The sequence below is a fragment of the Vombatus ursinus genome, unplaced genomic scaffold, assembly GCF_900497805.2.
Source record: "Vombatus ursinus unplaced genomic scaffold, bare-nosed wombat genome assembly UNPS02014779.1, whole genome shotgun sequence".
NCBI lineage: Eukaryota > Metazoa > Chordata > Mammalia > Diprotodontia > Vombatidae > Vombatus > Vombatus ursinus.
Window position 1 is genome coordinate 32518874 of NW_020954557.1, and position 14019 is coordinate 32532892.

Sequence of the window (14019 nt, forward strand, 5' to 3'; positions counted from 1 at the left end):
TCATCCTCAAATGCTCTACTCCCAGCCTGTGACAGCTGTAGCCACAGAAAGAACATTGTTCAGTGATCTACTTAATATCAACTTCAACCATGACATGAAACAAGGAAACATGCTCATATGAGGTGTTTGCCAGTGTCGTGCAGGACTAAGTTCAAATAGAAAAATACTCTTTCAAAGAGAAGTTTCTCAAATGTTCCTATTTTTAAATGACATATTAGTAATTTTACCTAATCACCAGTTGACTACAAAACATCCTTAATGAAGTATATATTCATTTAAAAGATATCTAATTAACCACACCAGAAGGAGGAGGAATCAAACCTGACTGATATTTCAAACAAAAAGTGGTGTCATAAATAGGGACTAGACAGGATATCCCACTTTATACACATCGTGTTTGAGGTACCAAGTGGGACATCAAAGTGGAAATACTCTATAAACAGAGAAGTGAGACTACAGCTGAATCTATGTTCTTAGACAATGAGAACATTCCTGGCATCCTGCCTAATGGCTGGTGTTCTAGAAGCACAAAATGGTAAATTATAGGATCAAGACAAAGTCCATTAGATTCTAAGTCCTTCTGAAAGCTTAGTGCAAAGGGCTGTGGGTAGTTTAAGCATTATAGTTCTGGAGGACTTTGGGAAAGCTCTTCCCACTAAAAAGAACAATGAAGTCTACCACTTTCTTGTATAACTTTTGACAATTCTTTTTTTCATTAATATTTTACCTTTCTCTGAACAGTGTGGAAGCTCCCACAGGCCTTAGTTGTTCACCTTTGAATATTGTCATGAAAGAAATTCTGAGAGACAAAGTTCCAAACACAGTCAGTTTATTAGCAAGGCTAGCAGTTGCCAATAAATAAGGTCAATGTATTTCAATGGCCATTTGACCCTGATTGAGAGCTGACAGGGTCTTTTATAGTGATTAACAAAACAACAGAGCAAAACCTGGAGCAGCATAGGTGTGTCTTCTTCTGACTGACTAGAAAGTAACCTCTCATACCAGCTTGATATTACAATATTTGGACCTCCCCTTTTGAAACCTCCTCAATCACAAACAGGACATGGGATTTGGGGGAAACGGCAGTTGTCACAACAGTTTAGATCAAATCAGCTTGACTTTTAGGTGAAGCAAGTTTCTCTTGAATGAAGGTGAGGGGTGAAGTTACAAGGGTGGTGGTACAAGTCAAAAGACAAAGGTGGAGATACAAAGTCACAAGAATAGAATCCTGATCTGAGGTTACCTGAATCACAAGAATAGAATTGTGACTTACATCCAGTTTAAGTCTTAACAAGATAGAATTAAAATTCAATTTTCAATTTCACAAAATGACAATTTCAGGAATAGTTCTATAGTTGTATTAATCTATCTATTGTACCTCCCATCATTTCATGTTATCCTCTCATCTTTTGATCATATTCCCCAATATTACAAAAAGGCTGCTTTGCTCAATCATTTTGAGATATTCTTGCTCTACAGACAATCTTGGAGCTTCTCTAGTATGTCTGTCCTATACTACCATACATATCAATATGCAAAATTACCATACATAACAATATATGTATATATGTATGTATGTATATATGCATATATGTATATGTGTACATATGGATATATTTGTGTGTGTGCTCTTATAGTTGGAGTACTAGTGGTCTTTCAACAATGTGATTTTTTTTATTTTTAATATTAATATGAAACTTAATATGTGTAATATTAATCTTAATGTACATAATGACTTATAATTTATAGGGAACTTTCATATACATAATTTCATTGATGTTCCAAACAACTCTTTGAGATACTGAGAGCAAATATTACTAGTTCCATTTTGCAGATGAGAAAAGTGAAATCCAGAGAAGAAAAATTACTTCTCCTGTGTAATACAGCTATAAAATGGTAAATCCTTCTGATCTATCAATCAGAACTCTTTCTTTTAAATATACATGTATATGCATATGTGTGTATATTTATGTATATACATATATAAATTTTACACATTTTTTCAATTCATTAGCATTTATTTCTCTTCCTCTTCCTGTCTTCCTTTCCTAGTGAAAAAACAAAACAAACCCTTATAACATATGCATAGTCATGCAATACAAATTTCCATCTATCTATCTATCTATCTATCTATCTATATATATATATATGTTTGCTCGTTGTCTTCCCCATTAGTTTGTGGGCTCCTTAAAGGCAGAAACTGTGTTTACTTCTTTTTATATCCCTAGCATTTAGCACAGCTCCCAGCACACAGTAGGAACTTAATAAATGTTTATTGATTGACTTATTATTGACTGAGTCTATTACTTCTCTGTCAAGCTATTATATCACACTGTCTTCCTATTCTATTAGGTGGAGAAATGAGCGAAATTTATTTCCATATTTTAGCATATTATCTGAAAGCCAGAAAAACTCCTCAATGTATTTTAATTGTAGAGTCAAGTAGACTTTTTTTTAAAATAAAGAACAGAGAGACTGTGTCATCTTTCTATAAAACCTTCAGAGAATTTTGCAGTAAAACATGGTTATGATCCCAAAGTTTGGTTTATGTTGGAATCCAATGAAGTGAAATGGATTTGATAAAAAAAAATGTGGCTAATGCCTGAATTAAGAAAGCAGGAAGGGTTTAATATTTTAGCTACAATACAGTGTCCACTTCAGAAAGACTATGCAATTATGGTGACTGAATTAAAGACTTCCAAATCAACTATCACTCATTTGTCTCAGTAATATCTAATGCCTTGGAAGATCCAATATACTTCTTTTGTGGACCCAGAATAGGAAGAGAGAAAAGTTCATTAAAAATTAGTAGATAACTATATGTTCTATAACACTATATGATGTGTCCTTGTATTTCTTTATTGGTGACCTTTTCATTACCCAAAAGATAATTGAATGTTGCTTTTATTTACAAGCACTGGCTCAATGAACTGGAAATTTTAGCGATGGTCTTTGCAGCTGCCATCCATGATTATGAGCATACGGGGACCACCAACAACTTTCATATTCAGACGAGGTAAGTCCATTTCAATAATAATAGTGCCCCCACACCTACCCACCTACAGTCACGAAATGGAAGCTACTCAAGAGCAGAGACTGTTAAGTTTTTGTTTTTGTATACCCAAGACTTAGCAAAACTAGTATCTGATACTGGTTCACACAGCCAACATGTGGCAGATAGGAAACTTGAAACTACGTCTCTTATCAGCCATGCCATGCTACCTCTTATCTGGTAATAAATGTATATTTAGTTAAGCTGAATGTTGCTTTTATTACCCTGTTTGAGTCTCTTTTGTTAATTCCTCACATTCTCTAAGGTTTAGTCCTCAGCCCTGTGTTCTTCTCTATTTAAACTTTCAGGTAGCTGCACAAGGACCAATTTTAGCTCTGTTTTCTCCAGCTATGCTTATGCTTGGGAGCAGAATAAACCACTGACTGAACTGAAACAAGGGTGAAACAGAGACTCAGGGAAAGTCACCTACCTCTATGTGGATGACGCCTTATTCCTGATTTTCTCTTGAGCTCCAATTTCACATTTCCATCCATGTACTGAAACTTTCCATTTGGTTATTCTTCTATCACCTGAAATATAACAAACTCAAAGCTAAACCCACCCCCTCTAAAATGTCCATTATCTTGAATTCCATATTTCAAAGAATCACAGTATTACAGAGTTGGAAGAGATCTCAGAGATTATCTATTCTAGCTTCTTATTTCCTCACCAACTCCTTTCCTTTTCAATATCCTTGACAAGTAATCACCAAATAGCCACTTGAACATCTCCAATGTCAGGGAATATACTACCTCCAAAAGAGGAATGTTCCATTTTTGGACAGTTACGTTTACTGAAACTGACATCTGCCACCATTTAACTGTCCGCATTTATGTTCTACCTTCTGGGAGCAAATAGCAAAATACAAACCCCTCTTTAGATAGTTTAAGACAAGGATCATTTTCATCTTGTCTTCTCTTTCCTAGGTTGTGAAATCCATGGTTTCTTTAATGTATGGTCATGTGACAAGTATTCAAGTCTCCTCATCATCTTGGTTGGAGCCTTGGAGATGTTTCAATCTGTCAGTGACCATTCTTTCCTAAAATGTGGCACCTTGAAATGAACACAATACTCTAAATGAGGCCTGGCCAGAGCATAGTAGAGTGATTCTGAAACATTTGGAAACCTATATTATAGCTTCTAATCTCTTTTGTTTGATGAATGCCAATGTTATGTTTGGTGAGATCTATGAGGGAAGAGACTGTCTTTTTTTGTTTGTTTGTTTTTTGTTTTGTTTTTTGGGTTTTTTTTTTTGCCTTCCCTAGCATAATACTTATCGAAGAGCAGGTACTTAATAAATGCTTAGTTACTGACTGACTAGTCAATTCCTTATTGAAGCAACATGACATTCAGTACAGAATTTTGAAATTGGAATCAGAAAAGCTTAGGTTCAAAGCATCATCTCTGATACTTACTAGCTGTGTGACCATGGACGAGCTTCTCTGAGCCTCAGTTTCCCAAACTATAAAGTGAGTATTCATCTTTTATCAATCTCACAGGATTGTTCTGAGCCTCACATGAGATGATGCACATAAAACAATTTAAACAATTTAAGGCACTAATTTGCCAGTTATTATGGTTAAAATGTTATCCTATATGTGTAATATTTAAAGAAATCATTTGTGCTTTCCCAGGTTCCCTTGTCTTACCCTCATCTCAATTCAGCCAGTGACTTAAAGCTGAACTAAAATTAGTTGTTACAACAACCTTGTGAGAAATGATACATGATATCTGTTGTACTGCCCACTTTGCATTATTAAGCAAAATATATAAAATGGAACCACTACTCACCAAATGTCCCATGTTCTAGTCATATTTGACTATTTACTAAGTACTTTCCATGCTTTCTTACCTAGCTAATTTTTGGGTGGGGGTGGGAGGTTCTTTTTGTTTTTTTCTTTGTTGAGGCAATAGGGGTTAAGTGACTTGGTCAGGGTCACACAAGTATATGAGGCAGTTTTTTTTTTGACTCAGGCCCTCCTGACTCCAGGGAGATGCTTCATCCACTAAGCCACCTAGCTGTCCCTTTACCTAGCTACTTTTGCTCACAATATTGAGTCTCTGTCTGTTGTATGGTCCCATTCAGCTCTTGAATTCCTACCCCTTGTTTAAAACCTGCTGTATAATATAGAGGAAAGTCTGCTTGGATTTCTCTGGGCTCAGTTTCCTCATCTGCAAAATGAAGGGATTGGGCTAGATATGATCATTAAGCTTCCTTCTAGCTATAAATCTATTATCTCAACTCATATGCCTTCCTCTCCATGAAACCTTACCTGGTTTTCCAAGATGAAAATGATCTATCTCTCCTCTGAATTCTGATAGCATTTCATGTCTCTTTCATGTCACACTTTATGTAGGGTTATATTTAGGAGAGTATGTATTCTGTTCCTTTATGTTGTTGTTAGACACAGCAGTCAGTGTGTCTGATTCTTCCTGACCCCATTTGGGGTTTTCTTGGCAAAAATACTGTACTGGTTTGCTGTTTTCTTCTCCAGCTTATTTTACAGATGAGAAAACTGAGGCAAACAGGGTTAAGTGACTTGTCCAGGGTCACACAGCTAGTAAATGCCTGAGGCCAGATTTGAACTCAGGAAGATTCTTTACTAGGCTCTCAATCCATGCAAGACAGTGGCTATATCTTCTTCTTTGTGTCTCCCCTCAGTGGTCATTATAATAATTTACAGATTGCAGACAGTCAGCAAATGTAAAGTTGATTGATCCAATGGACAAATGAATGTTATATTTAAACTAGATGTACAAAAAACAAAACAAAACAAAACCAAAAAAAAAAAACAGAAAAAGAGACAAAACAATAAGCATAGCCAGTGTACAATCAGATAGATGTTTTTAATGAGATGGAAATTCTGGTCAATTTAAATGAAAATGAAGCAGTAATATTCCTGAATATTACCTTGGTAAGATACTTACTCAGTATTAGAAGAGAAACAAAGCAGTATTTTATTTTGTTTTTACCTATCTCTTAACTGCTTATCAGTTAGGTTTCTAGAAAGAAAGATTAGACACTTCATGTGGATAATTATTTCAGTCCCTACACATTAGACTGAACATCATGTGAAGACTGACTCCACATCTGCTATTAATGGAAGAGCAGAGCATTATTTTCCCTTTCTTTTTCCCTCTTGCTACACACACACATACATACACGCACACACACACACACACACACACATCATGTACTGCTTATGCTTTTACATACATGTACTGTCTGTCTACTTAAATGTGAACCTAAATATGAGAGGCACTATTGAGTATTGGATGAAATATCCACCTCAGAGCCAGGAAGACCTGGGTTCTAGTATTCCCTCTGACACATACCTATGACCATTGGCAAGTCACACTTAACCTCTCAGTCTTCTAGGTGACTCTTCAAGACTCAGAGTTGCAATAAAAGTGTCAACCTGAATTGATAGAAGGACTTTCCTTTCCATCCATGAGTTCCTGATATTAGCGAAATTTCATATTCTATTTGTATCCATTATCCACCTAAAAAGCAGTCCTCTTGACATTGATAAGTCCCAGTTTGGTGAATTGTACTCTGTTTTCAGTCTCCACATTTGTAGTTAGACTATTTCCTGTGTGTAAACCTCATGAAACTGGGATTGTACAATTCAGGGCTTCACAGTTCCATCATGCTTAAGAATGACTGAATGAGAGGTCAAGTGCTTGGGAACCCAATTGAAAAATTGGCTTTGAAGTCAATGTTGATATGAACCATGAAGTCCTTAAATTGCAGCAAGATAAAAAAGGAAGGGGCAGTAATTTCCTCTTTTCAGATGAGACTGTGGAGTCATATATTACCATGGATACTGGGTCTCGCTTAGAGTCCTGCTCTTTTTTTAGCATGTCAAGAACATTGTAAAGTTCCCCCCACCACTACCAACACTAAAGGCACTTTATTCTCAGGATCCTATTAGATTTATGATATTCAATAGTGTCCAATTCTTCTCCACAACTAAATCTAGCCCTTCAAAATAATTTCTGTTTGTTTCTGAAAGCCAGATATAGTGGCATTTGGAGTTGTATCACATCACAACACTAACAAACGAAAACTGCTATGATTAATTATGTGGGTCAACAGGGTCTGCATTTAAAGAAATTTTATATGCATATATATATGTGTGTGTGTGTGTTTGTGTGTGGGAAATCTTATATTTTCCCATGATGTCAGTGAGAGAGTAGAAATAAACAGGGAACTATTACTTGAGCCAGCTCTATTTCATTCTGCCTTGAACAAACACTGTATATCTGCCTTTCTTTTGTAGTATTCTTGATATTAGCTTTCAGTTCTGGTTTTCAACAAGTGTTTTATTTTTTTTTAACTTATAGTCAGGAGCAAAAGTATTAAAAGAAAATGCCCACTGTAGGCATGCACTGAATGTATATACTCATCCTTTTGACAATCATAGTCACATAGCCTTAAAATAGAAGAACTGAAAAGGGCCTCAGAAGGTTCATTTTAGACTAAGTCTAGAGAATCCAACTGTGGTTTAGATGAAAAACTCTGAGCATTCTATTTATACCAAAAGCCCTCATTTTTTAATGGGGCATGAGGAGGATGGATCTTAGCCTTCCTTTCATTTATTTCTTGGTGTACATTCAATATCAAGTCTGGCATCAGGCAACCAACATTATGGAAAGAGCCTACCCACTTTGCAAGGCCTTGGGAAATGTAGACGAGAAAGGTTAGAAGACAGAGAAGAACATTGAGATTTCAAGCTAAGTATCTAGTTTGTGGGAGAGAAGCAGGGTCTGATGAAATGGTACTGTGGCAGATACAGAATCCATCTCATCTTCAGCAAAAAGGTTTTCCTGCTGCCCCCCAACCCCCTTAATGTCAGTGTCTTCCCTCTGAGTTTCTTCTTTTCAGTTTATCCTGTTTATATCTTGGGTGTACATAGTTGTCTGCATGTTGTCTCTCCCCATTAGATCCTTGAGGATAGTGGCTGTTTTTTGCCTTTATATTTCCAGAGCTTAACGTATTTACTGGCACATTGTAGTAAATGCTTGGTGACTTGACTCAACCATCACTAATCTATGCCCTTGCAAGGCTTTTATTTTCCTCAGCACTAGTCTAGCTGCTAATCCATAATGGCTTTCTCCTTCTTTGTGCTTATAAAATGACCTGGTAAGGAAACATAGCAGGGATAATGGGAAGGCAGTGCTCCGTTACGAAGCTAATAAAGCATAAAGGTCTGTTGGAAATTTAAATCCATTAAGACACAAAGAAGGGTAGTTGTTCATTTGTTGTGGTCACACAGTGGAGGACTGGAAGTCCTCCTGGAGACAGGTGAGTTCCTGGGACTAAATAGATCCCATTCCATAAAAGGCAGTGATATGTAGTAGAAAAAATACTAGAGTAGGTGTCAGTGTGGGAACTAAATTCACTTCTCAGCTCTGCCAAGAGTTATCTATGTGACCTTGGGCAAATTAATCTGACTTCTCTGAACCTCCATTTGTTAATGCTTAAAATTAGGTAACCGGGTAAATTGACCTAACTATTCACGAAGGTCCCTTCTAGCTCTAAAAATTCTGGGATTCTAAGTCATCCCTTTGCATGGAAGTCCCCTGTAAAGAGAATATTGATTCTCCACAAATATTCGACTATCAAAGGCTACTATGTGTTTCAGTAGTTTTATGATTTGGGGTATTTTTTTTAGTCAATTCAGCAGGTGTTCATTAAATGCTCACCATGTTCCAGGCACTGTGCTAAGTTCTGGGAATACAAATACAAGCACAAAGAAAGATAGCCTGCCCTGAAGGAGCTTACATTCTACCAGGAGGAAGACAATACATGAGTGTGGTTCATTTGAAACCTATTGACCAATATGGGAGGAAAATGGCTTATGATTAGTAATTCATGGCAAGTAGTAGGAGTCTTTGATAAGTGACAATATTTACTTGGTTATAACAATTACATTTCTAAATTGATATAGAGTAATAAAAGGAGTTGTGATGGAAATAATTGAAGATATAGGAAGAAGCCAACCCATGAGAAGCCTTTAATACTTTCCGCCAGGAAATACCCTTGCCTCCCAACATTTCTTCTTCGGAAACAACAAACTTTGCTTTTCCTAATTTACATACTTTCAGAAAATAAATCAGTGCAGTGAACTCAAACTATATTAAGTTAAGCATGTTGTGTAGAGCAAAAAAGATGGTCACCTTGCTGTACTCTTCCCTGCTCAGATCATATGTGAAGTACTGTTTCATTTCTATGTGCCACATTTTAGAAAGGACATTGACAAGTACATCCAGACAATACAATCAGGGTGACAAGTAGACCAGAGATCATACAACATAAGCAACTATTGAAACAACCAAGGACGTTTTTCCTAGAAAAGAGAATACTTAGCCCTTCTGGTATTTCTAGGGTTTGTCAAGTGAAGGTGAAATTAGACTTCATTCATTCAACAGACATGAGGTACTGTTAATGATGCAGGGCATTCCAAGACTGGGAGAAATTGAATTTCATTTATAAGGAACACCAATTGGCCATTTTGGCTGGGCCTTAGAATACATGAAAGAGTGAAATTTACAATAAGCCTGGAAAGGTAGGTTGCATCTAAAAGGGCTTGAAATGCCAAGCATAAGAGCATTCTGTTTTGCTCCAGAGCGGGGCAAAAGGTAGAAGTTACAAAGTGGAAAATTTAGATTTGAGGTAAAGAAAAACTTCCTCACAATCACAAAAGTAGAAGTAGTGGGGCCACCATCATTGGAAGGTATTCAAGCAAAGGATGCAGGACCACTTGGTAGGGAAGTTGTGGAGAGGATTTTAATTCTGCTACTTGTTAGACTAGCTGACCACTAAGGTCCCTTCCAACTCTGATTTCTGGGATTTTTTGAGATTCTGTAATACAAGTCCTTTCTCATCATGAAGACATACTTGTCAATCTACAAGTCAATAAACATTTATTAAGCACACACTTAGCACACTTGTGCTAAGTCCTAGGGATTCAAAAAGAGGCAAAAGATAGTCCCTGCCTTTGAGGAGCTCACAATCTAGTTGGGGAGATAGTATACTCACAGCTATGTACAAACAAGCTGCATACAGCACATATAGAAAATAATCAATAGAGGGAAGGCACTAGATGCAACTAGGGGGCACAGTGGATAGAGCACTGGGTGCAGGGGTGGGGAACCTGTGACCTCGAGACCACATGTGGCCCTCTAGGTCTTCAAATGTGGCCTTAAGGCCACATGTAGTCTCAGGTCACAGGTTCCCCACCCCTGGTAGAGTTAGGAAAATCTGAATTCAAAATTGCCCTCAGACACTTACTACCTGTATGACCCTGGGCAAGTCACTTAACCTCTCTTTGTTTTCATTTTCTCATCTGTAAAATAAGGACAGTAATAGCACCTATCTTCCAAGGCTGTTGTGAGGATCAAATGAGATGATATTTGTAAAGTGCTTAGCACAGTGCCTGGTACATATTAAGCACTATATAAATGTTGGCTATCATTGTTATCATCATCATCATCATCATTATTATTATTATTATAATTAAGAGGGATTGAGAAAGGCTTCCTGTAGAAAGAGGTATTTAAACTAGGACTTGAAGGAAGCTAGGGAAGTCCCAAGATAGAAACAAGGAAGGAGAATGTTCCAGGCATAGGGAACAGACAGTAAAAAGGCTCTGAGCCAAGAGACAAAGTGTCTTCTGATTTTGAACATCCATTTCATATTAGAAACTTCAATTATCAATCACAGATATTAATCACAGATAAAAATTTTACATTGACAAAATATGTAGTACATTTAATAGGGGAAAATCTCCTTTCTACTTTTCCCTTTGGAATTTGTAGAGATCTTGTGAGTTGCTTGCTTCAGAAAAATTGTTTGTGAGGAAGGGGGTGTGTGGGAAGGATGTGTGTGCTTCTGTGCGTGATGTACCTGTGTTTCAATAACAGATACACACATATGAAAAACCTGGGCTGTACTTTGGTACTATTGACTGACCTTTGATGATGATTTTTCCTAGGAAAGACTTCTGTTGACATGAAGCTCAAGTGGAGGACTGATGTTGACTATTACATTGTTTCTTCCACAACATCAGATTTGAAATGTTACTTAATAATGAAGCCAAGCATTGTATATTTAGGACCAGAAGATACATTAGAGGTTATCTGGACCAATTCCTTCATGCTAAAGATGAGGAAACCAGAGTCTAAAGAGTTTAAGAGACTTGACCAAAGTCATATACATAGTAAGGAGAAGAATTGGGATTTGAACCCAAGTCCTCTGACTCCAAATCTTGTATTCTTTTCATGATACTACATGAAACAATACTGCTAAACTGCAGCATGTAGCAAGTAGGATTCATTTCATAGCCCAGAATTGGAGAAGTAGCTTTTGTTCAAGCCGATGCTGAAACTACAGTCATTTACTTCTCCACTATCCTTTCGAGTAGTGATAAATAATGGTTCATATTATCTAACAATCATTTATACTTGATTTCGAGAATCTGATTTTGTACTTTTGCTAACATTTTGAGGACTTATAATAACATCATACTCTAAAGACTCACCTTTCTTGCTTCGCTGCTCAGCTACCCTCTTATCTGCTAGGAATTCGTGATAATGGTTTCCATGACCTTTCCATGGATGGAAAGGAATGGCACAAGTAAAGCTGAAATCTCTGAACTTCAGTTTTGTCAATTGTAAAATGATGGGTTTTTATGGCTGATCATGAAGACACCTTCCAATTCTAAAATTTTATATCTCTAATACTGTATGATTTGCTTTGATGCTCAAGTGACATGAAGACACCCACGAGGAACAAACCCCTTATTGTATTGAGTTCTTGATCTTTAATGTGAATGATATTAGGGATTTATATTGACTTTAAGTTACATTTTTCATTTTATTTAACAGCTGTACAGCTGTCACCTGTTTTATACATTGCAGGTTGAAACATGTCCGTATTCATAGGGAAAAATGAAACTAAGATCACAAATGTTATATAATGCATATAGTACCATAAGAAAGCTTTGGTCTGTGGGAGGAAATATAGATACTAATCTGTCCAACCTAGGTGGAGGTACCAAAAAGAATACTTGTGTATTTATTGACAATGAAGAAATTTTATAGAAATTTTGCTTCTTCAGCACATTTATCTACTACTACTATTGCTCAGATTTCTTTGGTGTAGGGACCTACTGGTGAATAACTTTTACCAATGACAATTGGCAGCTTCCATGTAATACATCCTCTTAGAGAGTCACTTGAGGCATGAAGAGGTTAAATGAATTTCCCAATTTTCTCATATAGCTAGTATATATAGGAAGTGAGATTTGAACTCAGACCTCTCTACTCCAAGGTCAGCTCTCCATCCACCAAGGTACTTTGCAATGAAATCACACACTAACAAAAAAAAATTTTGATTACAGGTTAAAAGTGGGATCCACTGACACATTTTAACACATATTTTTAACTAGGATATGAAAAATCACATCAAATGCTGCTACATTTGGAGGGTTAAATGATATGTTCATCATGAAGGAAAAGTCACATTAAAAGACACCTGTAATATTGGATTTTTAAAATACTGTTTCTAACACCTTTATATATGTTTGTTTTTATACCTAGGTCAGATGTTGCCATTTTATATAATGATCGTTCTGTCCTGGAAAATCATCACGTGAGTGCAGTGTATAGGCTTATGCAAGAGGAAGAAATGAACATATTGGCAAATTTATCCAAAGATGATTGGAGGTAAATCCTAAAAGACGCAGGGGAAGTTCAATCAGTCAGGCAATCTTCTTCATCTTCCCCATCTTCTTCACGAAGCAGAACTTAATCTTTAAAGACACTTGCCAGTTTGGGGAAGTATTTTTGCATGTGAAAAGAATTTACACATCTTAAAAGCTGTAGAACTTTAAGAAACTGACAAATTCTGGAATCTGTACAGCCTTGCTAGAAAACATCTTCACTCACTTCTTTTGGGTTTTTACATTTCTCTTGAGAGTTTGGCACTAAAAAAATAATCATGCATTCAGTATCACTAGAAATATTATTGAAAATGAAATTGTTAAACTTTAATACCCTTAAACTATTATAGGATATCTCTAGAAAATAGTACTTATTGGCAGGGTGTGTGTGCATGTAATGATTATGTAGTATATTTATCTATCCATCATTTATCTGTGTTCTCAGGGATATTCATAAGTTACATGTCATGTGCAATACTACATTCAAAGACCTAAAGAAAACCCGTTATACTGAGGCCATTCCTGAATGATGGCAGAACAACTAGTCAGTTTAGTCAGTTGAAAGGAAAGAATAAATCAATTACTTGGTGACATAAATGGTTAATTGATATTTTCCCACTAATTTGCTAACTATTTTGGCATTCTGTAGGCATTAACTAAGGTAGTAGAAAATATATTTGTCTTAAACATGATTATAATAACTATTTGCCAGTGCAAATTGATGATAATTTATTAGGAGATTCTCACTAAAAATCTATAGTTTAGGAAAGGAATTCTAACTATAAGAAGGGTTAGTCTACAGAGAATTATAGACCTTCAAAGGAGCTTCTGAAGAATCCTAATCACAAATTCTTGGAAAACAGCATTCTCTACTGCTCCAAGTTCCATCTTCTTAATTCCCTTAACCAAGCTGCTGTCACCATTATGGTCAGTCCAACAGATCAATTAGCAGTCAATCAATCCATAATAATGTATTAAGTACATAAAAAATTACAGGCACTGTGCTGAGTTCTGGGGGAACAAAGACAAAAACAAAACAGTCCCTGCCCTCAAGGAGTTATGGAAGACAATGTGTGTATGTATGTATGTATGTATATGTATGTATGTATATATGTAGGTATGCGGGTATGTATATATGTGTATGTACATGTATATATGCACATATATATATACATACACACATATAAAACATGATGGGGGAAGAGGTTAGAGATAGCCAATGAAAACTGTGGAAATGCT

General features: G+C 36.3%; 1 protein-coding gene across 2 annotated transcripts in view; it reads left to right on the forward strand.

Moving 5' to 3' along the window:
* PDE1A (phosphodiesterase 1A) overlaps positions 1 to 14019 on the forward strand; it is a 342826-nt gene that overhangs the window by 250257 nt on the left and 78550 nt on the right. For both annotated transcript variants that reach the window (XM_027866098.1, XM_027866099.1), the window contains exons 7-8: positions 2916 to 3016; positions 12659 to 12784. In XM_027866098.1, coding sequence (XP_027721899.1) covers positions 2916 to 3016; positions 12659 to 12784 — 227 coding nt within the window. The remainder of the gene's footprint in view (positions 1 to 2915; positions 3017 to 12658; positions 12785 to 14019) is intronic.